This window comes from Bos indicus x Bos taurus, chromosome 14 (genome assembly GCF_003369695.1).
Source record: "Bos indicus x Bos taurus breed Angus x Brahman F1 hybrid chromosome 14, Bos_hybrid_MaternalHap_v2.0, whole genome shotgun sequence".
NCBI lineage: Eukaryota > Metazoa > Chordata > Mammalia > Artiodactyla > Bovidae > Bos > Bos indicus x Bos taurus.
The window spans coordinates 72,684,351-72,711,609 of record NC_040089.1 but is presented as its reverse complement, the minus strand read 5'-3'; the positions used below and the strand labels follow the sequence as shown (position 1 = coordinate 72,711,609).

At 38.0% G+C, this 27,259-nt stretch overlaps 1 protein-coding gene across 8 annotated transcripts in view; it reads right to left on the bottom strand.

Annotated features, from left to right (window-relative positions):
- The window catches only part of RUNX1T1 (RUNX1 translocation partner 1), a 155,755-nt gene that overhangs the window by 6,244 nt on the left and 122,252 nt on the right, over positions 1 to 27,259 (bottom strand). For all 8 annotated transcript variants that reach the window (XM_027561578.1, XM_027561576.1, XM_027561575.1 and 5 more), the window contains 3 exons: positions 26,665 to 26,866; positions 17,426 to 17,494; positions 12,014 to 12,204 (listed from right to left, as the gene is read on the bottom strand). In XM_027561578.1, the coding sequence (XP_027417379.1) occupies positions 12,014 to 12,204; positions 17,426 to 17,494; positions 26,665 to 26,866 (462 nt within the window). The remainder of the gene's footprint in view (positions 1 to 12,013; positions 12,205 to 17,425; positions 17,495 to 26,664; positions 26,867 to 27,259) is intronic.

Sequence of the window (27,259 nt, the reverse complement as noted above, 5' to 3'; positions counted from 1 at the left end):
TCGAATAATGCCAGCTGGATCCTGGAACAAACTCAGAAATAAGTGAAATTCCTAAATTACATCAGAAAATCCCAACTAGAGAACACAGACTTAGATCCAAAACAATATTTTAAGGAAATTAAACATCTAATCTGAGTCAAGTGGCTTCTTTAGGAAATACCCTGGTGTAAGTCCTATCCGTTTCCTGGCAGAGTCACATCTTGGCAGACACAAAGCAGTAACTGCCCAGTTCTCAATGGCTCCTTCAGATTGAAATCAGATGTAGGTAACTGTCTCAATTTAAGTTGATTAAACACACAGACTAAACCAGGTAATTACAAATGCATGTGTGGGGGAATGGAAAAAGGAGACAGAATGGGGACTTCTTTATTTTTTAAAGTGTTTTGAAAGATGGGAACAATTTTAAGAATAAAAAAGTGGAATAATGCCAAATATGGAAACAGATGTTTTGGATTATAAAGCTGCTGGGAAACGAGACTTTTTTGCTGAGCATCTCTGGATTCTAATCCAGGATTCAAGGGCTTTAGTTTTACCTCCAGTCCCATTCTGAAGTTGTTCAGTCCCATTCATTTAGCACCCACTACTGAGACAAAAACAACCTACGATGTTAGAAAGGTGCAACACAGAGTAATTCAAATAAGCTGGTGGGAAAAAAAAACACCTGCCTATTTTTTATTGCTCTTGACAATGCGTTGCAATGAAGGTGTGGGAAACTTTATCTCAAGTGTTCAACAAATGGGAAACTCCAAAGTACAGATTCCTTTTTAAAAGTTCATTAGAGGGACAGGGACTTCCCTGGCGGTCCACTGGCTAAGACTATGTGCTCCCAATGCAGGGGGCCAGGTTCAATACCTGGTCAGGGAACTGGATCCCACATGAAATAGAGTTCCCTGCCGCCTGCTGAGAACAAAGAGTTTTCGCATGCCACAGTGAAAACTGAAAATCCGTGTGCTGCAACTAAGACTCAGCACAGTCAAATAAATAAAAAATATTTTTTAAAAAAGTTATTAGAAAACAGGCAAAGCAATTTCCACTAATTCCTTCTGGGTGGCTCTACCAAATTCCCTGTTAGCTAATCCATACCTGTTGGAGAAGGCAATGGCACCCCACTCCAGTACTCTTGCCTGGAAAATCCCATGGGCAGAGGAGCCTGGTAGGCTGCAGTCCATGGGGTCTCGAAGAGTCGGACATGACTGAGCGACTTCACTTTCACTTTTCACTTTCATGCATTGGAGAAGGCAATGGCAACCCACTCCAGTGTTCTTGCCTGGAAAATCCCATGGACGGAGGAGCCTGGTAGGCTGCAGTCCATGGGGTCTCGAAGAGTCGGACACGACTGAGCGACTTCACTTTCACTTTTCACTTTCATGCATTGGAGAAGGCAATGGCAACCCACTCCAGTGTTGTTGCCTGGAAAATCCCATGGACGGAGGAGCCTGGTAGGTTGCAGTCCATGGGGTCGCAAAGAGTCGGACACGACTGATCGACTTAGCAGCAGCAGCAGCAACAACAGCAGCAATCCATACCTCTAAGATCGATGCCTGACCAGGGGCACTTGGTCTCTCAACCATCACTTCTGGGAACCATGGATCTTATCAGTACTTGTGAGTGCAGAATCTTATGAGTACGCTAATTTGAATCATTTTTAGTTTCTAAGCTTTCCGTCATTCACAAAGGTGGAAAACTGCAAATTACGTATGATAGCCAGGGGTATATCCATAAAGGCAGGGTGTTAAGGTGGTCAATGGCTTCATCTAACTTTACGTTTTTCAATTTGTGCTTTTCATATTCAAGCTAGTACTTCCTAATAGTTGCTTATTTTCTTCATTGATTTTTCAGATAAATGAGCTTTGCTTTCAGTCTTTTAAGCAATGATTCTGGTGACAATTACCACAATAGTATTGACGTCTCAAGAATACCATTTCATAGCAAATTTTGTTCCCAAAGTCCATGGCACTTTATAGTCTTCCTTTATTTGTGATAATATTATTCTTTTTTCAGCATAAGGAATATTTTTCCTCCCTATCATGAGAATCAGCCGCTTTCCAAAGCTAGGCTAGGACTCAGATGAAGAATAGGAGGCAGAACACAGCCCTCCCTTTATAAACATCCCGACACTACATACGGACGTGGAAATGACGAACTGAAGCTTTTGGTGCCAGAGCTGCATGTCAAAGACGACTGACACTCGTCTCATATCAACAATTCTTTTTGTCCCTATGAACAAAATTATTTCCTTCATCTGGTTGTTTTAGATACAGAGAGAATGGTCTTTCTGTCGTACTAGCAATAGCTTTTGGTTCTTACCATTGGAAATTCCTTTAACAAGAAACAAAACATTTTCTCCTAAGAAGTTTCTGCAGCTCTTATCCATCTATAATTCTCAAAACAAAACCAAAAACCCCCCAAAAAACCTTGCACACAAGTGATGCCCAAAGAATAAAGCAGAATGATTATAACTGAAATTCCCAAAATCTAAGTAACTTTTTACAGCAAATAACTTCCGTATCTCTGAAATTGCACAGGCAAGGTTTGATTCATCATGCCTTTGGACTGCAAACCACTCTTTCTAAAATGACACACTTTGTCCACTGCAGATCTTTCTCATAACCTGTTTTGGCAGGAATAATGTTAGAAGGACACTGCAACCGTAAACGTTGACAGACATTGGACAAGGAAGTTGCAACCAAAGAAAAAGTATTATCACGGTATGTAATGGAAATGGCTTCCAATTTTGAGTGGCTTCAGAGTAGCTCCTTCTTGGTTTTTCACTTCCAGCTATGTCACTTAGTGGCTTTAGAACTACTTAACCTCCTAGAGTAGCAGTACCTATAAAGTAGGAAGGATAACTATAGGATTATTCAGGACTATATCAGTGCTAACTAAGGGGTCCAGATGCTCAGTGGATCCTGAATAAATGGCAGGAACTGATACCACCTCCTCCTTTTAGCACTACATACATCTTTGCATGGCACAACCTTTACAGTCAGAAAGCTCATGGTCCTGTGCCTCCCCTTGAGGGACACTGACAGCTACAGAGACAGAACATGTCCCCATTTCCACTAAAATGCCATTAGTGGCCACTTACTTTTTCTCCTTCCTCACTTCCCTCAGATCTTCTTTAGATTTACTACTGACCATTTTCCCATTCCTCCTTTTTAAAGATAATATCCATCACTGGGACTTTCTTGCAGTCCAGTGACTAAGACTCCATGCTCCCAAAGCAAGAAGCCTGGGTTCCATCCTTGGTTGGGGAACCAAGATTCCACACGCCACGTGGCACAGACAAAAAAAAAATTTTTTTAATTAAAAAACAATTTTCCTTGTGGCACGTCTCTCTAACTTTGGCTTTGAGATAACAAAAATTCTGTTTCTTATACTATAACCTCTCTGCCTTCTAATTTTTTATGTCCCCCTAAATATGTGGCAAGGAGGGAAGTCAGCATAAATAAAAGAAATATACTTTCCTCCCTATGCGTTCCCTTTCAGTCATGGTTTTAACTATTAGCTGTAAGAAAATGACTCTTAAATCATCTTCCAGCCTTCATTTCCTTCGTGAGCTTCTCTTCCTATCACATGCCTGTTCTGTAGCACTACCAGGATGCTCCCCTGTTATCTGAGTCAGTAATCCCTAAACTCGACTCCCTGGCGTGGTCCTTTTCAGTCACTGGCAACAATCAGGCCCAAGACCTTGTCATCTCATTGGAAACTCCCCAACAAGCTCTCAGAGCCAAACCCGACAGACCTTGCTTCTCCCCTGATCTCCCTTCCTTTCCAATCTCACAATTATTATTGAAATTCCTTCCCTGCCCTTCCTGTTACTGCTAAGTCGCTTCAGGCTTGTCCGACTCTGTGCGACCCCATAGACGGCAGCCCACCAGGCTCCACCGTCCCTGGGATTCTCCAGGCAAGAACTCTGGAGTGGGTTGCCATTTCCTTCTCCAATTCTTCCTATTCCTGTTACAATAGCTTCTTAATGGATTTTTTTGGTCTCCCTCTTATGTATTCACACTGCTCATTTGTAAGGTGAATTTTATAAAAAATATTTCTACTTATCTTACTTGTACCTCTTATCCACTTTCCTAGATAAGTCACAGAAACATTATCCCAGTTTTATAGATGAGAAAACCAAAGTTCCAAGAGATGAATCACTCCAGGTCATTCCGGGCCCAATGGACCAGCCATTACACCATGAACATCTATGGATTCAGATAGCCGGCCTTTTAGTAAATGAAACAGATAAGCAAAAATCTTGAGTTAACATAGAATCAGCTCCTACTATGAAAGCTCCAGATTCTTCTGGGGATCAACAAGGCTGATCAGAATGTGAGGGCTTTTCCAGGAGGCATGTTGGGAGACTCTGTGGTGGCTACATGCTACAGAGTCCACTGGGGCCATTCCCAGAGGCTGGGCCGCACTGCACAGGCTCCACTGGGGAGGGCTCCATGAATTCTAGAGGGGGTAATAAAGATGAACCTCTCAGATTGACCTGTTTACAATATTAGGGCTCAGAAAGTTCTGGAAACAGAGTCTGAAGGTTCAATCAGTGTTTCTACTTAAGTGCCTCAAAACCACCCAATATAAGCATGTGTATTTCTGCACCTACCTAGGAATATGAATAAAGACTGCTTCAGTCTGTGGTGAAATAACACTTTAATAGCTTCAACACAAAACTAACTATTGGAACAGCACAATTATTGACTCTCTCTTTGAGGCTCAATTCCAATCATGTCCTTTGAATCCCTGAATTAGAAAAAGTTATGGGTCTCAAAGAAAAGCTGCAGCATGTTCCTTTTGAAATAGTTCTAATCTAACAATATTCACTGGAAAAAAAAAAAGACTATATATGTTTACAGATAGGAACTAGAAGTGAATATAGAAAAAAATAAAACATTTGAAGATGGCCAGATTCAATGAATTTCCTTTCTTTTGATTTTATGCTAATTCTGGCTTTACATTCTTGATGAAACATGTAATACACTTAAAGAGATAAAGTACAGAAAATGTCATTTGCTTGTGTCTGCCTAAGCAGTCCAGTAACTTTCCTATGGTTGGTGATAACTATTACTAGTCTATAAACCCAAGTGAAATTAGAGAACGGATGAGGCAGTATGGGGGTGGCGTGGACAGTGTGTGGAGGGTAGCTACAGAATAGCTGCTGACTTACCCTTAAGTATCAGATGAAACGAAACTTCTTTCCAGAAGCCTTTGCACTAAAGTCCATGAAGACTCATAATTTAGTGATCTGACTCTTGTAATGAATTATAGTGAACACAAAGGTAGGGACCTGTGTACCTTCAGTGCCTGGTGCTATCCCTGTCATATAATAAAAGCTCAATGATTTGTTACTGAAAGAATAAACACATAAATGAATATAATTTAGAGCAATATGTATCAAATAACAAGTCACAAACACGAGTTTTTAAACAAATATCAATTCATTTCTGGGTACAGATTGAAAAATCAATGGATCCTACATTTAATGGGAATATATACAAATTTCAAACAATTGCTATGATGGCTAGACCAATTATTAATTTCAACAAATAAAGAACAATCCAGAAAGTTTCTGGAGCACTGTGCTATATGGATCTTTGTTGCTGTTGTTCAGTCTCTAAGTTGTGTCCAATTCTTTGTGACACCATGGACTGTGGGACACCAAGTTCCTCTGTCCTCCACCATCTCACAGGGCTTGCTCAAATTCATATCCATCGAGTCCGTGATACTATCCAACCATCTCATTGTCTGCTGTCATCCTCTGCTTTTGACTTCAATCTCTCCCAGCATCAGGGTATTTTCCAATGAGTCGACTCCTCACATCAGGTGGCCAAAGTACTGTAGTTAAGCTTCAGCAATAGTCTTTCTAATAAATATTTAGGGTTGATTTCCTATAAGATTGACTGCTTTGATCTCCCTGCAGTTCAAGGAACTTTCAAGAGTTTTTCCCAGCACTACAATTCAAAAGCATCAATTTTTTGGTGCTCGATTCTTTATGCTCCAACTCTCACATCTGTACATGACTACTGGAAAAACTCTGTCTTTGACTACATGAACCTGCTTTTTAATATGCTACCTAGGTTGGTAATAGCTTTCCAAGCAGCAAGTGTCTTAATTTCATGGATGCAGTCGCCATCTGAAGTGATTTTGGAGCCCATGAAAATAAAATCTGTTACTGCTTCCACTTTCTCCGCTTCTATTTGCCAAGAAGTGGTGGGACTACATGCCATGACCTTCATTTTTTAAATGGCGAGTTTCAAGCCAGCTTTTTCACTCTCTCACCTTCATCAAGAGGCTCTTTAGTTCCTCTTCACTTTCTGTCATTACAGTTGTATCATCTGCATATCTGAGGTTGTTGATATTTCTCCTGGCCATCTTGATTCCAGTTCGTGCTTCATTCAGCAAAGCATTTCGCATGATGTACTCTGCATATAAGTTAAATGAGTAGAGTGACAATGTACAGCCTTGACGTACTCCTTTCCCAACTCTGAACCAGTCAGTTGTTCTATGTAAGGTTCTAACTGTTGCTTCTTCACCCGCATACAGGTTTCTCAGAAGACAGGTAAAGTGGTCTGGTATTCCCATCTCTTTAAGAATTTTCCACAAGTTGTTGTGATCCACACGTTAAAGGCTTTCACACAGTCAATGAAGCAGAAGTAGATGTTTCTCTGGAACTCACTTGCTTTCTCCATGATCCAGCCAAGGTTGGCAATTTGATTCCCAGTTCCTTTGCCTCTTTGAAACCCAGCCTGTACATCTGGAAATTCTCAGTTGACATTCTGCTAAAGCCTGGCTTAGAGGATTTTGAGCATGACACTGGTAGCATGTGAAATGAGCATAACTGTACAGCAGGTTGAACATTCTTTGGCATTGCCCTTCTTTGGGACTGGAATGAAAACTGACCTTTTCCAGTCTTGTGGCCACTGCTGAGTTTTCCACATTTGCTGACATACTGAGTGCAGCACTTTAACAGTATCATCTTTTAGGATTTGAAATACCTCAGCTGGAATTTCATCACCTCCACTAGCTTTGTTTGTAGCAATGCTTTCTAAGGCCCACTTGACTTCACACTCCAGGATGTCTGGCTCTTGGTGAGTGATCACACCATCATGATTATCTGGATTATTAAGATCTTCCTTGTATAGTTCCAGTATGTATTCTTGCCACCTCTTCTTAATCTCTTCTGCTTCTGTTAGGTCCTTATGGTTTCTGTCTTTTGTCATGTCCATCCTTGCATGAAATGTTCCCTTGATATCTCCAATTTTCTTGAAGACCTCTCTAGTCTTGCCCAGTGTATTGCTTTCCTCTATTTCTTTGCATTGTTCATTTTTAAAAGGCCTTCTTATCTCTCCTTGCTATTCTCTGGAACTCTGTGTTCAGTTGGGTATATCTTTCCCTTTCTCCTGTGCCTTTTGCTTCTCTTCTTTCCTTAGTTATCATTAAGCCTCCTCAGACAACCACTTTGCCTTCTTGCATTTCTTTTCTTTGGGATAATTTTGGTCACTGCCTCCTGAACAGTCTTATGAACCTCTGTCCACAATTCTTCAGACATTCTGTCTACCAGATCTAATCCCCTGAATTATTCATCACCTACACTGTATAATCAAAAAGGATTTGATTTAGGTCATATCTGAATGACCTGATGGTTTTTCCTTACTTCAATTTAAGCCTGAATTTTGTAGTAAGGAGCTCATGATCTGAGCCACAGTCAGCTCCAGGTCTTAATTTTGCTAACTCTATAGAGCTTCTCCATCTTTGGCTGCAAAGAACATAATCAATCTGATTTTGGTATTGACCATCTGGTGAGGTCCATGTGTAGCGTCAAATTGTGCTGTTGGAAAAGGGTGTTTGCTATGACTAGCATGTTCTCTTGACAAAACTCTGTTAGCCTTTGCCCTGTTTCACTTTGCACTCCAAGGCCAAGTTCAGTTCAGTTCAGTCGCTCAGTCCTGTCCGACTCTTTGTGACCCCATGAACTGCAACATGCCAGGCCTCCCTGTCCATCACCAACTCCCGGAGTTCACTCAGACTCACATCCATCAAGTCGGTGATGCCATCCAGACATCTCATCCTCTGTCGTCTCCTTCTCCTCCTGCCTCCCATCCCTCCCTGCATCAGAGTCTTTTCCAATGAGTCAACTCTTCGTATCAGGTGGACAAAGTACTGGAGTTTCAGCTTTAGCATCATTCCTTCCAAAGAAATCCCAGGGCTGATCTCCTTCAGAATGGACTGTATGAATCTCCTTGCAGTCCAAGGGACTCTCAAGAGTCTTCTCCAACACCACAGTTCAAAAGCATCAATTCTTCGGTGCTCAGCTTTCTTCACAGTCCAACTCTCACATCCATACATGACCACTGGAAAAACCATAGCCTTGCCTAGACAGAACTTTGTTGGCAAAGTAATGCCACACTTGCCTATTAAGGCTACCTCTTGACTTCTGACTTTTGCATGTCAATCCCCTATGACAAAAAGGACATCATTTTTTGCTGTGTTGTAGGTCTTCACAGAATCAGTCAACTTTAGTTTCTTTGGCATCAGTGGTTGGGGCACAGGCATGGATTACTGTGATGTTGAATGGTTTGCCTTGGAAAGCAACCAAGATCATTCTGTCCTTTTTGGGACTGTGCCCAAGTATTGCATTTTGGACTCTTTCATTGACTATGAGGGCTACTCCATTTCTTTTAAGGTGTTCTTGCTCACAGTAGTAGATATAATTGTCATCAGAATTAAATTTGCCCTTTTCTGTCCATTTTAGTTCATCTATTCCTAAGATTTGAGGTTCAGTCTTGCCATCTCCTGCTTAGCCACATCCAATTTACCTTGACTCATGGACAAAACATTCCAGGTTCCTATGCAATATTGTTCTTTACAGCATCAGACTTTACTTTCCCCACCAGACACATCCACAGCTGAGGGTCATTTCCACCCTGGCCCAGCTGTGTCACTCTTACTGGAGCTATTAGTAATTGCTCTCTGCTCTTCCCCAGTAGCATATTGGACACCTTATGATCTGGGAGGCTCATCTTCTAGTACTATATCTTTTTGCCTTTTCACATATTCCATGGGGTTTTCTAGGCAAGAATACTGGAGTGGGTTGCTGTTTCTTTCTCCAGTGGACCACGTCAGAACTCTTCATTAGGACCCGTCCATCTTGGGGGGCCCTTCACAGCATGGTTCTTAGCTTCATTGAGTGACACAAGCCCTTTCGCCATGTCAAGGCTCTGATCCATGAAGGGGATGTGGATCTTATTTGAGGCCAAATGGCTAAAACTCAAGAAATCTCTCTGAATATAAAAATATAGATAAGATTTCTGAGTAGATTTACACTGCCTTCTCTGCAGATCAGCTGGGCCATGAAGTCCTAACCTAACACAGTCCCCTATCCTGGGGCCAACCGTGGTAAGGTTGGAGTAGGAAAGGGAACTCTATCCAAACCCAAGGAAACCAGATCTGTTCTGGCTCTGTTCCAAAAGGGCCTACAATTTTCTAGACTTGAGGTGACTTCTAAGCATCACTGCTGGGGTGACTTTTATCAGGTCATTTCTTCTAAAAGGTGTACATTCTTTAATGTGAGGAAAGAATAGGGTGCAGGAAAATAATTGCTGGATTCCAAATTGTGTACTCAGTCTTAAATGAAAAATAAACAGTTCCTGAGAGGGAAGAAAAGTATTTACTTACAAATTCAAGCTAAGGTTGAGTAGAAGATACAACTTTGATTGTTCTCAGACACCATTATTCCTCAGGGGAATTAGCAGCATTAATTTATGACTAATAGATTAACTCCCCCCCCTTTTATTGTCAAGTCCTTGATTAAACCCTTTGTGTGTGTGTTTGGGGTGTGTGTGTGTGTGTGTGTGTGTGTGTGTGTGTGTAGACTCATGGGCAAGTCTGAAGGAGTCTGGGCTTCATTCAAATAAAATCTCTCTTCCATCTTGGAAAACGTCTATATTACTTTTGCTGAGAAGAGGCTTGATGCCTCAAGAGGTCAATCACCCACAAGTCTTGAAAGTGATCTTGCGGTTTAAGAATAAAAGTAGGAAACCAGATTAAAATTGCCTGTCTTTATCTGTATCCCAAAATACCGTCATGATCCTTATTTCATTGTTCTGAAACAAAGTAAGGAGGGTGGTCTGCTGAGAGCCCCAGTGGAGATCCTGCCAACCCCCAGCTGTGTGACTAGCCAAGTGAGCCTCTTCACCTGCAATGTGATTAAAAATGATTATGCCTCAGAGTTGTAGCCACCACATGAGATGAGAAAGCCAAAGCTTTTAGAGGTTTAGTGTTTTTTTTTTTTCAAAATCACAGAATTATGAAGCCAGAAATTAAATGTGGCCCTCTGACTTCCAAGCCTTTTCTACTAGCATAGTCTACTTTAAAATCCTTGAGAAATGTCACTGAAGACTAGGGTAGTACTATATTAAAAATCAGTTTCTCAAGACATCCAAAAAGAAAGAAAACAGTTACTTGTGAAGATCACTCATATCTAGGTTATTTCATCCTATCTACTATTTATAGCTACTGCTTGATACACCAGATTTTTATAATGCTAAATACCAGTGTCAAGTTCATATATTCTTCTGGATATTAGATATAAAGGTACAAAGATTATAGATACTAAAGAGATATAGCACTATTAGCCAAATATAAAGATTTAATTCTCAATTTCTCTAAGATATTTATCTTCAGAATTTAGTGACCTATAAAATATTCTTATAATGCATAACAGCTCTAAAATGTTTATATGAAAGTGATAATGTTTTAATGATGGTAACAACTGTGCCTCACAGTATCACTAACTTGAATAGAGCAGGACAAATTCTGTCCAAAAGATGGTAATAAAATGTTCTTTTAAAAACCACGAAACAAAGCCCTTAAATATCTTAGCCATAAGATGCTGATAAAATTGAATTCATATCTAGTTTAATTAAACAATGGAAGTCAGGAGGTAAAGGGTAGAAAACTTCCCTTTGTCCCTCTTTTCCTGAAAAACTTTCAAAGGTTGAAAATCAATTCCTTTTGTCCCCTTGTTATTCATCTGCTACACATTAAATAGAAACTCTGGGTATCGAGTAATTCCCATAGGGTCTTTCATCTATGGAGAAGCCTGGTACAAATTAAATTCTTACTCTCCTTCATGAATTATAGATACGTGTTGTAGTGGACCGTTGACTTATCAGCATATGCTTTTGCTAGTTCAGCGTGGTGTGACAAGCTAATGGCAGTCCTTCTCTAAGGTTACTTTGGGTTGGGGATTGGGGTGCTGTATTAATTAATATAGAGCATTATCATATTGCTCTGACTTTACAGTCTCTGTTTAAAAGGCATCCTGTTAGACCCTGTTTCAGTTACCTCCGCGATCTTTCAGCCATTTAGGTTACCTGTGTATGTGTGTTCTAATGCACTGTAATAACACTAAAACGTGTAACATCACATCTGCCAGTGATGTGATACTTATGAAATGACCATCTTAATGGTTATTACAAATAACGTGCAAGAACAGACCGTGCAGAAGATCTCTTAGGAATTCTTAATTGAGGCAAAAGTTGGTTTAGCATTGGACTTCAGAACCAATAGTTACGGAAATAACTTTGATCCCTGCCTGCAATATATCTTCAGGCGACACAGCTTAGACAGGGTCTCTGTCCTAAATCCTGGCTTTTGGAAGGAAACCACAGATATATACTAACCCACACACCAACACACATACACACACAGAGCAGAGTTCTCAATCTCTAGTGCTAGGAAGTCCGAAGACTTTCACTTGAATCTGTTCCCCACCAAATATGCTAAAAACCTTTTTGCGGCAGGTGTTCTTTTAGGTCTTTAACAAAGACAAAAGTTGGTCGGCTCTCAGTCGATTTCTCAAGTGCCAGGCCTCCCTGAACCACTCCAGTTTCCCCCTCAGACACGAGTCAGTCTCTGGCCCAACATGCACCTCGGCTCGTCCCCTCCCGCCACGGCGAGACCCACCCTCGGAGCGGAAGCCTTTCCCTGAGCGGCACCCGGCGGGCCTCACCTCGCTGGAGTCCTCCTGCTGGTTGATCACGGCGAGCGCGTCTTCCGCCGCCTGCCGCTTGGCCTCGGCCACCGTGCGCTCCATCTTGGCGCGCTCCGACGTGATCATGTCGTGCGCCTTCCGCTCGGCCTCGGACACGGCCTTCTGCAGCTCGGTCATGGCCTGCCGCTTCACCTCATTGACCGCCTCCTCTGCGGGCCGGGCAGGGGGGACCGGACAAGAGAACAAGCTCTGTTAGCGTGCGGCCCGGGCTCCCGACCCGTCACCACACAACGCTAGACGACACGCGTGACTCCCGGCCCCCTACTGGGCGGGTCTTCTAGACGTCTAAAGACTCACGTTCTGGAAATTTAGCAAACGCAAAGGGTGAAGCCTTGTTCCTTTAATTTACGCTCCTGGGAATACCGTTTATATTTCTGTAGCCTCACAATAACTTGACTACCAAACCAGTGCTCCCGACAGGATCCTGAGATCAGACTAAGTAGTCAGAAGACAAAAATTACCACAAGAAATCTGTCTACATAACTGAGACCCACGAAGAAGGTGTTTTGCCACAATGAAATATGAACACAGGGAGTCCATGGGTAATGCTTTCAGGAAAAGAGAGGAAGGGAATAGATTTTACACAGACACATATATAAATGCAAACACTTGTTTTGCTGGTGAAAGATACAGTAATGAAAAGGTGTCTCATAACAATTAATGCAGACCTTTGAAAGAAAATCCAAGATGAAACATAATGGAAGATCCAGCTTTTCTTTTTCTTGTCATTTCCTGAGTGATGTGGATATATGATGTGGATATATAGGGATTAAAAAAATCATTTTCTCATTTCCAAATTTTTCGGTTGTAGTATCTACTGAATCAAATATAAGTAGTTTTGCATAACTAACTGTTGCACTAGACAAATATAATTGAATCATACTGCAGGCCAAAACAATCAGGCCTGACTACAAACCTGCAAGGTGTCAAATTAGCTCTTTATTTTTGGCTGTGGAAAGGGTGCAAAGATTAGACTAATGTACAACATAAGATTGACAACTAAAACAAGTAATTTCTATTTAAAAAAATTAACTGTTTTAATTAACAGGGAAAATATCCTCCCCCTGAATTAGTTTATCTAATTTTCATCTTTATTCAAAGCAAAATGACAATGATTAATTGAAAATTTAATAAGCAGTAATTATTAACTTGGCAAATCTCGTACCAATTAACACTGTATTAAAACTAATTATGACATGTTTCATTCAAGTGTTTGCACTTAATTGTTTCACTCACTTAAAAAGCACCTTAATTGAATGTTCTGTTTAATTAAAAACATAGTTTCCTAATAAAAATGTTATACTGCAGATTAAAAATGTTGAGATACAAATACTCCTATAGTTCTTTAAATTTCTGTGTTTTATTTCACACCTCCATAGTTGATGACTTGAGGATCAGGAGAAGCCCTCCACTATTAATTAGTAATCATGACTTTTGTAGCCTCCACCATTTTTTACAGCATCATTTCTGAAGCTCACTCATTTGTAATTACTGTCTTCTAGATTTTATAAACTAAATTAAAAGGGAAAGATCCAGACAGAAAATATTAACTGAATTATGTTCAGCATTTTTTGGTTGCTTTAAGATATGTATTTAAAATCTGGATGGAAGCAGAGCACTGCACAGAGCTGAGCTGGCAGCACCTTCTTCACCAGAGGTGAAAAGATACCTTTATTATCCTATCATAAAGACTTGGGCACTAGGGAAGCACTGCCCTTCTAACTGTATAGTCAGGGTCTAATTTGGTTTGAATATTCAAGGTGAATTAAAATTCTATCTAAGTGGTAATACAGGACAATAATTTTTGCTTACGATCAAAGCTGTAGCTTGACTAATTGTATATGCAAATCAGGCAATTTATATTTAAATTATGCATTCCTATTCTAATCCCACAGGCTATACAGATCAGCAAAGAGAATTGGTAGGACATTTACAAGGTGCTTGAATATTTATTACCAACAGCAAACACTCATTGATTGTTTGGAAAATACACTGAAGAAAACAGTTGCAATTTAAAAACTATATTTATGGTGGCCTTTCTCCAATTTTATAAAGACCTTTTAAACTTCAGAGTATATTTTGCTACCTTTGCTATTGCTTTTAAAAATACTACTTTTAGGGGAAAAGTGATATGGCCTTCAATATTTGTTAGGATTCCAAATATTTAATATGTATCTTGTTATTACATTGTATTATTAGGGTAACATGCAAACTTTGAATAAGGTCTATAGGTTAAATAATTATATTCTTTTAATGTTAATATCCTGATTGTGGTAACCATACTGTGGTTATATAAGAGAATGTCCTTGTTCTTATTAGGAAATACACACTAAAATGTTTATATCATGTCTGCAATTTACTCTGAAGTGGTTGGGGAAAATATATATAATGCATAAACAGAAAAACAGTGAAGGAAAGAGGGAAACAAAGAGAAGACATCAAAGCAAATATGGGGAAATAGGGAGACTGGGAGAAAGGAATATGAGATTGTTTATACTATTTTCTGCAACTTCTTCTGCAAGTTTGAAATCATTTAAAAATAAAATGGTGCAAAATATTATATGGTATACTTTCATGCACAGGATATAATTTTGAAATTATAATTTTCTTTGAAAGACACATGGGTTACATTCCATTGAATTTTAGATATTTGCTATTAGCATTTGATATTGTTCAAATGCTTTAAACTTGATTTTATTTACCTATTATTTGTCACAAAGGTAATGTATAATAGTTTCATTGCAAAGACATACTTTTGTCTAAAAAAAAAAAAAATGCCATTAGTGAATTTTAGAATCTTGGGGAAAAAACTTTCAAATTTTAACAGGCTGAATGTAGATGTCACATTCTGCCTTTGGTGTTTTACTCGTATTGGATACCTTGACACTTTGAACACTATAAATGCTTTTTAAGAAGCCTATAAAGATAAATATGATAAGCAGTTGCTTGAGACTTTCAGATGAAACTGTCATCTGTCCTTCAAAGATTCAATATACTCCTTAAAATTCAGCAGGTATCCATAGAAAACTGTTCCCAAACTGTTGTTATGCAGCAGATTAGGGATATCACTGTGATGAAAATACAAATTTAGTGAACATTACTTCCAGGTCAGGTTTTAGACTGAAGATCTAATATAGATGGATAGGCACATTTTATAAATATTCCAAACATTGGTTTGATAAGGTTAGGCCCTTCTTAGAAAATGCATGGACACTACATAAACATGTATTGCTCTTTCTCTTTTTTCAGAGTACCCAAAACGCAAAGTATACCTAGAACTGGTTTCAGAAATCCACAAAACAGACAGTGAAGAAAAATTAATAGCGGACTCAATAGATTACAATATGTCAAGTTAAAAAAAAATAACTGATTAAGCACAAAGTACATAGTGCTGTTTTGAATCTGCTTCCAATTGCTTACCACTTACGGTAGGATTTCCTTTGTGCATAGCTATTCAAGTTGACTTTCCAACAAAGGTAGTATATTCAGAAAAATCTGCTCTCACTTAATAGCAGTCAAACAAAGACTTGAGCAGATAATAGCACAGAAGGAATTTGGATTACACAAGACTTCACTGTCAATATTTCTTTATGAACTATCAAGATTTAACTCAAATACACATAAATAAGGGAAATACAGAGACTCTTTCCCTCAACACAAAAATCCATCCTTCTGCTATCCAAAATGGCAATTCTTTGTACCTCTTATTGGGATAAGTTGCACTGACAGCTCAAAATTGGAGAAGAAAAATGGTCAGAAGGAAGACATAGCAATTCTTTCTCCAGGTTATGTGGCACTCAGCACATTTTAACAGCCTAGGAGTATTCCAGAACTGTTATCCTGGTAGGAAATCTTCTTAGAGGTGATGTGGTAAATCTGGTAAGACTATACAGACCGGCTATAGATACACACACACACACACAACACAACACAAATAAACCTTAACCTTTAGGCTAAATGGGTCTATCTGATTTGTATACTAGATATGTTAGAGATCTTTCTCTCTGGTTCTTAATCTAAGCGGCTAAGCCTAGAATACTATCAGATTTTGAAACACCTTATCACTCTTACAAAAGAGTTATTAGAAAATTTAAAAAAAAAAAAAAAAAACCCGCAAAACTCAAATAAGAGTCAAGGGACCAGAGTCACCAAGCTGCACAGAACTACAGACAGAGCTGGGTCAAATCAAAACCCAAACTGAAATCTTCTATAGGAAAACATCCTTTTCTCCTTGATGGGGGTTCACTGCCCCACACCTGTCTGATGGCTTGCAGAAATAGCACTTTCCAGTTTCTCAGCTCAGACAAATCATTTTAACAGTTGGAGTTGTTGTTTAATCACTAAGTCATGTTCGACTCCTTTGCAACCCATGGACTATATAGCCCGCCAGGTTCCTCTGTCCATGGGATTTCCCAGGCAAGAATACTGGAGTCAGTTGCTATTTCATGCTCCAGGACATCTTCCCAACCCACGGATCGAACCCGCATCTCCTGTATTAGAAGGTGGATTCTTGACCACTGAGCCATCAGAGAAACACTAACAGTTGGAGTTACAGAAACTCAAAGCCACATTATGTGTTTGCAATGTCATTTTTAAGTTATGAAATAGGTGTATAATTTATCTCTTTTAGTTTTTTTTTAATAAGGTTTTGGCTCAACTTACTGGTATTCCACCAAGATTCTGCCAAATTTGATTTCTTTAAGCCCAGTAAGTCAATGAGTCATCAGAAACTTAAGCTACTTTAAAATGTAGAACAATCTCTCTTAATGAAAATTAGATAGTATACATGAAAAGGAAAACAGAAATTTAGCAACTTTATCATTTAACTTATTTTAGCTTTGGTCATTGAATATTAATTAGCACAAAAGATCAATTTTAAAAAATGTTGGTAACCATAAAATTTCTGAGTGCCTCAACCAGTGAACTTGTTGCTGTGATATATTTTAAAAGAATTCAAAAGGTAGATGTCAATTATAGCTAGCTCAATTAAAAAAAAATTAGAAGATAAAGCTAAAGTAAAATACCAGACTTTATTTTCAGGAAGGAAAAAGTGCATGCAAGCTGAAACCTCAGCCTTCCAGCCTAAAATCATTACAGCCCCTGAAAAATGAGACTTATAACAGAAGTATCACCAGACCCTCATTACAGTAGCACTAGCAGATGCTATAAAATAAAAATTATTCTGTGCTCTAATCAGGCCTGGTTTAAGAATATTCATCAGGATTTTTAATTTTGTGTGTGGGGGGGTTTATTCTGTTGTTGCTGTTGTTGTTAGCGGTAAAGTCCTTTCTTGTCATTCTTCACATCACTGCATTAACAACTGCACACAGCTGCCAGAACACTAAACTCATGTTTTTAAACAATTCTTACCAGCTTTCTTCCAGATCTCCTCTGGCACATATCCAGAAGCAGGCCTGTGAAGGAACTCCCGATGTGCATCTATGAGAAGGATAAAAACCGGTGGAGAGGGGAGGAAAGCACCGTAAGCACCGTTACGTCATCACACAGGGAGAGCAAGCAATGCCCACTACCTCGGCTTCTCTACAGAAACACAGTTTTTTAAACACTTCAACTCCAAAAAATAAAAATAGGAAAACCGGCCATCAGAGCTCAAGGAAAATACATCACTGGTGTAAATGCTTATATGCTCAAAACCAAAACAACTCTAAACATTCCATCCTGTGTGTTAGTTGCCCAGGCTCTTTGCGACCCCATGGACTCTAGCCCGCTAGGCTCCTCTGCAAGAATACTGGAAACACTATTCCAGGGTTGCCATTCCCTTCTCCAGGGAATCTTCCTGACCCAGGGATCGAACCCAGGTCTTCTGCATTGCAGGCAGATTCTTTACCATCTGAGCCCCCAGGGAAGCCCGAATTTTTCATTATACAATATGTTTTATAACACTGTTTCCAGCACTTCCTAAGTATGCGGATTTCTATGAACATATTTTATGAAAGAAAGCAAATTGTATTTGGCAATTTTCTCTTTTTTTAAAGTCAAATTGAAGAGTAGAAAGTCAAATTATAGTGGAGTAACATAATTTCTACCATTTTTCAATACATAGCCTGACTCCATGGCTAACCAGTTCTCACACTTAATTACTTTAAAAAATCTTGCTGAGCATTAAAAATTCTCACAAAAATTGGATTATATGGATTTGACATGGATGGGAGCAAGAAAGAATTATTAGAATGGATTCACAGAGAGCCAGTTGACCAAATATAACTAGTACAGGACACGCTTCCAGGGTGGGGCTGAGGGGGTGGAGATGAAATTCCACTTTAAGTGAAATGTTGTGCTTTTATGCTGCACAGATTTTAAAAGTTTGAGAAAACAGGTCATAATAAAGTTGATATAGGAATGCTAACCTCCAAATAACAAGTTCATGAAAATGACATGAAACCTATTTGCATGTTTTTATACATGCTTAAAAATAAAGTGTATACAGTCTTCCATAGCTAAAATATGCTCTAAACTTCTTCCATTCTGGATTTTTCAAGCAAAATTCTATGTATTTAGAAGTTTGGAGGAAGAAAAATATCATTTTAACTTTTATAAATTCAACAATCTTTCAACTCATGATAAATTTCAAATAACTGAAGTTTTCTCTACATGTATAAGAAATGTTAAGTAGCAGACTTTTTAAAGAATACTTTATCTAATGTATGTTGATGGTCAAAAGAAATTCAGCCCACTCTTCTATATTTTATGGAGCTACAGAATGAGAAAACACAATCAAATTAGCTAAGTATATATCATTTTATATTTGAATGCCTTAGACACATTTGCATATTTTGAATCACTTGAGGGTACATAGATTATCAGTTGCCCAGAACATAAAATTTCCAGAACTATTCTGAATTATCAAAATCTTATAGCTTACTGAAGGACATATGGAAACTCCATGTACTACCTTTGCAGTACTCTCATAAATCTAAAATTATTCCAAATATAAACAATTTTTGAAAGTTTACATTATAATTTCATGACTACTTGATAATTGAATGGACTGGAAATACCCACACATTCTCATGTGCACATTCATTTCTATACAGAAAATGACGAAAACCCAAATGTTTTTATTTAAGTAATTTTCATTTGTTAAAGACCTTGGTAAATCTGTCTGACGCATATACAACTCCAAAGAAACAAGACATGGGTAATTAGATTTATCAAGATTATCTTCCACACTATTTTAAAGAAAGTGAAGTCAAGTTCACACTTAGTCACGTGAAGCAGTGAAACAGAGATTTACTTAGACATTTATTTTTAGGAGAAAAAAACCTTAGCTTAAGAATAATTTATTGGATACGAATAGATTTGTAAAGTCTGAAGACAAACAGAGGGGAAAAATGCCTTTTCCACAGTAGCAAAAAAATGGGGGGGGGTGTATTTTTTTATTATTGGGGTTAAGGAAAGAGTAATAACTTTATAAAAATTATTTTTCTAAATGGCCAGTTTTTATTATAGGCAACAGGATGATGCTAAGTGATCCAAATACTAATTACCAGCACTATGCAGCACAGGAGAAGAGCCAGGTCTAAAGACCAGAGATGAGGGGGCTCAGCTTTGCCCTATGACACTGTGACACTGGGCAGGGTAGTTTCTCCATGGCTCAGTCACCACAGCTGTAAGTGCCAATGACACCACCACATTTGAGACTGCCGCTGTGAGGACTCAAGGAGGTACTTCCTATTGCGGGTTTGGCATGGCACATCCTAAACTCTGATTAGATGTTAGTTGGGACTCTCTTCATTCTCATTATTTAGCAGGATGCCCAGTAAGAATGGATATACAGTCATCCTTTGGTATCCGAAGTGGGACCGAAAGCTGAGGATGTTCAAGTCCCTTATATTAAATGGTATGGTGAATAGTGTTGCTATGAACACAGAGGTGCATATGTCTTTTTGAATTGCAGTTTTATCTGGATATATGCCCAAGACTGAAACAGACTCACAGGCATAGACAACAGACTCGAGGGTGCCAAGGGGGAGGGCTGGTGGAGGAGGAGTGGACTGGGAGCTTGGGGTTAGCAGAGGCTAACAGAATGGATAAACCATAAGGTCTTACTTACAGCACAGGGAACTGCATTCAGTAATCTGTGCTAAACCATAAGCGAGAGGATTTTAAAAAGAATGTGTGTGCATCACTGACGTACTGCAGAAATTAATACAACTTGTAAATCAACTATATTAGATAAAAAATGGTATTTGCATATAACCTACACACATCCTTTTCTATACTTTAAATCATTTCTAGATTACTTATAATTCATAATGCAATACAATGTAAACATTTTGTTAAAAGTTGCCAGCTCATGGCAAATTCAAGTTTTGCCTTTTGGAACTTTCTGGGATTTTTTTTTCCCCTAAAAATGTTTGATGTGTGGTTGGCTGAATCCATGGGTATGGAACCTGTGTATATGGAGGGCTGACTGTATACTTATTTGCTTATAAAAAAAATTAAGGTGAAAAGAGTACCTTAAAGTTTGTTGTTGTTGTTGTTGTTGATTTCCTCCAAGCACTTAAACAAAAGGACACAAAACTTTAGACAAAACAGAACCACTGAAGAGGCTTGGATTAAGTGATGCGCACCAGTAAATTTTCACTCCCTCACTACATGTCACCTAGGGACAGAAGTTATTTCTGTTGCTAGCAATTCACTGTCTGAACCCTGATGGGAAGTCTTCAAACTTTAGATGATTCTTTTATAAATTTTATTTAAACCTCACAAATAGCCCCCAAATTTGCTCAAAGATAATTGCTGTACTGGAGTCAACTGTGTACCCACCTTTCTGTGTGCTAAACAGCTGGTATAGATCATGAGGATCCATTTACCACATCAGAAATTTGTGCTGTATTTCACCTTCGTGGCTTCATCTCCCTATAATTCTCAATGACACATGTCATATCCACATGGAGTCAAACTCCTCCTGACCTAGAATCCTGATAGAAATATCAACTCCAATCAAGCAGAAGTTTTCTATTTTCTAAAAGAAAGTTTTTTTTTTTTCAAAATAGCTGCAGAACATAAAGGCAAGTAATTTATATAATACACAACTGTTTACATATATATACATATTTTACAATGTCCCCTCCGATTCTAAGTTGCTGTGTCCAAGCTAAGCACCAGGTGTACTGACAGGAAGAATGAAATGATGTCAGTAGAGGTATTCCTCAGAATCTCTTAATATACTGATAAATACTACTGTAGTAGCTACAGAAACCAAATGACTAATGAATTTAGTATTTTCTCTTCTGATTAAGCAGCAGCAAGAAGAGAACACATATGCAAAGTTAAATTTGAAAAAACAAAACAAATCCTGATGTTGATCAGGATTACAGGAGACAACTTCTCTCCCAAGACTTTCTTATTTTAGATTTTTGGTGAATCTAGACAAACTTGTACAAGACACTCTAAGGTTCAGACTCTAAAGAAGCTAATTTTTAACCACCAAATATTGACCACCTATAAAACATCAGTTGCTATAAAACGGATAGTTGTTCTAAAATATAGCAGTGAAAACAGAAGAGTCTGTACAGGATGGTTTAAAATGTGAAATGTATACATGTAACTGTTGAAAGACGGAAAAATCATAGAAAAGTCCTTCTAAATTAAGTTTGGCTGGCTTTGGGATGCAAATTGCTTGGGGATGCAAGAAGAGGAAGAGGGGAGCCTCCGGAAGATACATCTATGAAATGAGGAAACGAACTTGGAGTGGAGGGAAGGTGAAAAGACAGAAAAAGCAATCTAGGATGTAGGCAAGAGATGGAAGATGCACTACACTTACGACAGATGGATACTAGATAAAGCGAGGGCCGCCATCAATATACATGAAGGGATGAGCTGATAGCCTTTGGAGAATCAGTGTGACCTCCTATGACCTAGGACAGCAATGCTCAAAGCTTGGCAGCACCCATGTTATGGCCATCATCCTGTAGTGGGTAGAATGAAGCAGTGATCATGAAAATATCTATTACAAAAACCATCAAAAGAAAGGAAGGTTTAAATGAGTTCATCTTTAGAAATGCTACTTATTTTTTGTTTTAAAGGATAATAAATTCAGAAATCTCAGTGTTATGTTCAAAACCCCAACCCAACCTAGAAGCCAAGAACTACATTATGATCTTCATCTTTAACAATAAAAATATGTAATGCCATAGGAGGCAATCATCTCTTTTTTTCCCCCAAAGATGGATGTATTTAACTTGTAGTCACATATTTTTTTAACCCAATATACTAAATACAGCAGACTTTTTAAAATTTAGTAGGCACTTCACATTAGGAACGCAGATGCACTGTTTGGAAATGAATTTCATGATGTAATTTAAAAGGAATCAATACAAGTACATAAAATCTAAACTTTTATATGTGGTATACTGTGAATAACTTGTGACTTTTATAATCTGACAGTTCAGAAGTTGAAAAATATACATCTTTGGATGTGAGTAAGCTATTTTTCCATGGTTATGAATTAGGGTCCTAAAGGTACAATAGATTTACTATATTTAAGATAGAATTACTGCTTGGAAATACTTTCAAGATGAAAAAATACCTAAGAATCTACTACAACTTCATAAACTTGGATGCCAAGCAAAAACACTAAATTTATCTGCTACTTGCTACTCTCTAAATGTTAGAAATTATTTAGGTCACATCTACTATATGTCAGGCACTATCCCATGTTTTATGACTGTTAACTCCTTTAATACAGAAACACCTATGAAATATGTATTGTTACCATCTCTATCAGATGAAGAAATTGAGGCACACAATTACTTGCCAGAGGTCAACAAAACTAGTGAGAAGAATCAGGGATTCAGATCCAGACATCTGCTCAGACCCTGTGCCTTTAACTTTCAAGCGAGAGTCGCGAGCCTTTAGACAGCAATGAGAAACTCTACAATTCAATCATATGACAGTGATAAAACTTGTCAGCCAAAGAAATTTTAAAATATTAATTTCTCTTCCAATCTGCTTTAGGCAGGAGGTAGTATTAATTCAACAAACTTCAGAATTTCTAAACTTTCTGTGAACAATCAAGTTGATTAATGGTTTCCTTTAAAACAAAAATCTTTCTGGCACTTATCTTCATGGCTAGAGATAAACCTTTAATAAAATGTACATGATGGTGTTTTCTCAACTTCATATCCTCTCTTCACAATATTCAAACATTCAAAAAAACACAGGAAAATGCATTCATACTTCAGAGTTTTAAGCTTCAGTCTCCAATACTGGTCTTAAATCCATCATTGGATAATTCTTTTAACTTTCTCTAATGATACAGAAGACTTGAGAATCACAGAAAGAGGGCAGACAGATAAAGGATAAGCTGTGGAGAGATTCTAGAATAGTCCAAAGGCAGTAAAAAGAAAGCAGTTTAAAGGAAGTCAAATGTCAGGAGGGAACAGCATACTGCAAGAAAAAGGGAATGAGGGCAAAGAAGAGGAGAACCACAGCAGCCTTGATAAGAACTTGGAGAGCACGGGAATCACCATGAAGCAGCTACCCACCCATCTCTACTTAGAAAAGCAGTTCTACTTCAGTGATGAAATCATCCATTCTGATTGTATTAACTCGCTCTTTGGTGAAAAATGTATGCAAAACAAATCATACTTTGAAAATAGAGACAACTGCTTAAAAAATAGTTTTCTAATTTTCTTAAGACTTGGGTATTTGGAATTCTCCCTGGAAATCAAGTGAGTTATAATAATAATGTAAATAATCAAAATCCATTATTTCAAGAAAAAGTATATTATTTCAAGGCGAAGTACATTATTTCAAAAGTTCTACAGGGTAATTACTGTTTTTTTCTTTAAAGAGTAGAGATAACATTGTGGACTTAGTGTGTTTTGTTATAAAACTGTTCAAGAGGCTACTCATTTAAAATAGTCTTTACTTAGTATCTGGGGGAAACTCCCCAAATTCAATTAATAATAGATTAATTATATTATCTTACTAATCTCTCACACTGACTTAATACTATAGATATATTTCAAAAGTGAGAATCAGAATGAATTTAACAAACACAAGTCATAGAAGTTACAGTCTTCTCTGTACAATCACCAAATACAATTAAAATGCTACAAATGAATGAAGACAGAGATATGACTATGGCAATATTTTGAACTAAAGGTATCTTCTATAACATTATTCTGAAGGTCTCATTTGAAATCAGACAGAAACTTAAGAATTGAGAGAATCAGGCTAAAAGAAACACATACAAAATTAACACAGGATATGGAGCTCTTCATGTACGTAAAGATACAAGCACATTCGTATCTCTATTTGTACACACACACACACACACACACACACACCCTGCCATGCACTTTTCAGAGGCACGAAATAAATTTATCAGCCAATATCTCCAGTCCTTTAATTATACACACTAATACATTTGACTCCAAAGCCTAAGAGAAAACCTCAGAAAGCACTTAATGTAAAGGATCGTGTCCCACGATTACAAACTACCTGCCTTATTTATAGCCACAGCCCAGCGCACAAGACAGATGGAACTTAAAGACTTCAGGAATCTATTAGCAAAAGACACCAGTGAAATAACTGCTGGATGCTAAAACTTGCATGTTGTATGACGCTGTGATAGGTTTCTTTGAAAGGCAATCTAGGGTTCAGTGTCCCTAAAGAACAGGACTGTTTTAACAGTCTCCACAAAGAAATGAACTACTTGTAATTTTTGAAAAATACAACCTATAAAAGCTTAAAACCAAAGCAATCTCTTTTACCAAAAATATGAATTCATTAAGCATCATTAAAAGTAATGTGATTTGTGTATGCTTAAGAAGAAATTTTTTAAACCAAGTTTATTCTTTTGATTATATATACCAGCCTTCTCAGAGAATGATGTACACCTACATCACTAGAATGCTTGACTGTATGTGACTATATGGTAATGGTCCTATGTGCAGTGTGCTGAATACATAACTCACATAGGTCTGAAATACTTTCCATTTCCGAAATTTTTCTTTACAATGGACGGCAGATAATATTAATCCTGTCACTGCAGGGGACTGAATTGAGTGGCCTGCTGGTGCAACCACTAGCTGTCTCCTTGCCTATCTCTTCCACTAGCTCAAAAATTCCTCAAAGGAAGCAATTAAGAAACTTTTTCCTTTATTGCAGTACCTAGCATGATGCCTGGTACACAGTAAGCCAGGCACAAAAAATAAGCACTGACTTGATGAATTTCTTCAACAGAGCCAGGTAAAATGGATACGTCAAAGTTTTGTTTAAGGCTCTCAATTTTTGCCTAGATTGAATGATTACAAACATCCTCTTTATATTACTAATTTTGGTTCACAATACAGAAGTAAAAAATAAGATGCTTATTCTAATTTATTTGGACCAATGTTGATTCAGATTAAACTTAAACCTATTTTCATTGCTTGCCTTAAAATAACCTAACAAATAACACTTTTATTTTTAAAATATACTGCAGAATGTTTGTTAGGTTAATTAAATGACTTGGAATCCTCCCGTATTTAATACTTATGGCAATAGACATTCATCGTTCAGGGATTAGCAAGAATCCACAAACCTAAATGCAAAGGAAATTTTATTGACTAAGAATCACTTTAATAAAAAAAAAGATAATGTGATCAACAGTCAGATAATATACTTCAAGTTTTAAATTTTTGATAATCAGCCACGGTTGATAATGAGGCCAAAGTTACGAGCTTAATCTGCAACATATGTAATTAGTTTTGTTTTTACAGCAGACTGTACCTTAACCTAAGCTAGGTAACAGGTGTGGGACTAAACACTTAAGAAAATGAGATGAGAAAATAAGGATCAACACAAATCCACCTTAATTACGTTGACTCAGACTGTATATACAAGTAATGGCCAGCAATGTGAATGACAGTAGCTTATTATTAAATTAGGAAAAAGTCCACAGGTCACTCAAAAATTATTTTAGCTTCATAGTTTCTTTCCAAATACTTAGAATTACATTCTATTTATAACCCCAACAATTCTCAAATATCAGTACTAACTATAGCTACATGTTAGCATTAACCTTCTAAAGCATGGCTATATTAATAGTTCTGTACGTTACTAGAATTAATAAAATGATGATTAAGCAATCATTAAGATAATGGAAGAGCCATATCTTTATCACTCATTTTCAAGTGTCGGTAGGCAACTGACAAAGCCCTTAGGTCTCTTCCTGGGTTGGTTTTGAGATAAAGTGCTCTCAAACATTGAGGGACAGCACAAATCCCTAGAGAGAGAGTACTAGAGACTCCAAGCCCACTCCCAGAGATTTTGTTTTTGTAGGTTGGAGACAGGGTCCAAAGAGCTGTATTAGGAAGGAGCACACACTTTAGTGATGTACATGAAATTTTGGTCCGGCTTGGAAGTCTGCTCTTCAGTCCAACACATTAACCTACAAAAGAAGTTTAATTTTTGTGACTGACCCTTTCTATACCAATCTGCCTAACAGACAAGACGTATTGGAGGATATAAAGTATTTATTGTTCTACAATTCTCTGTAGCGCCTTTATTTTTGCCGAGACAAATTAAAAATAAAGGCAGTATTAATAGCATAAGATATATCTGTTCAGTATGTCCATCTGAAGAAAAGATACCTAACGCCACTGGGTCTGGATTGACAGGACTCTGCTGCCTGGAGTGGCTGCTGCTACTGCTGCCGCCCTTTTTTAAGTCCTCAGCGTCGCTGTACCGCCGGATCCAGTAATTCAGCTCCTCTCGGTCTGCTTCCTGACATCGCCTCAGTACTGTGAGAGATCGTCTCGTTTTTTCTACCATGTCCATTATACAGTTTAACAGCTGGCAGAGAGACGGGCAGGGGGAGAAAGGAAATACGGATCAATCACCGCAACTCAAAGACTTTGGTGGGTAGTCAAACAAACTACTTCAGGACAATGAAGAATGCGACTTTATTCTGAAGGCCTCTAATATTTTCAAAGGTTAGACTGGAAACAGAGACCCAGTAGATGAGTAGGTTCAACAGTAATGAGAATAAAATGTGGGAGGCATGACAGGGAGATTTTAGCTGAAATTAACCCATACTTCCAAATACTGATCCCATTACTGGATAAACCAAATGACTCTCCCCAAGTAAAACAGTAGCTCATTCTTTGATAAGGCTCTAGGAATTCCTTTCAATGATCTAAACATTTCTCTCATATAAGTGGTTTTGATACTGATTTTTTTAATAAA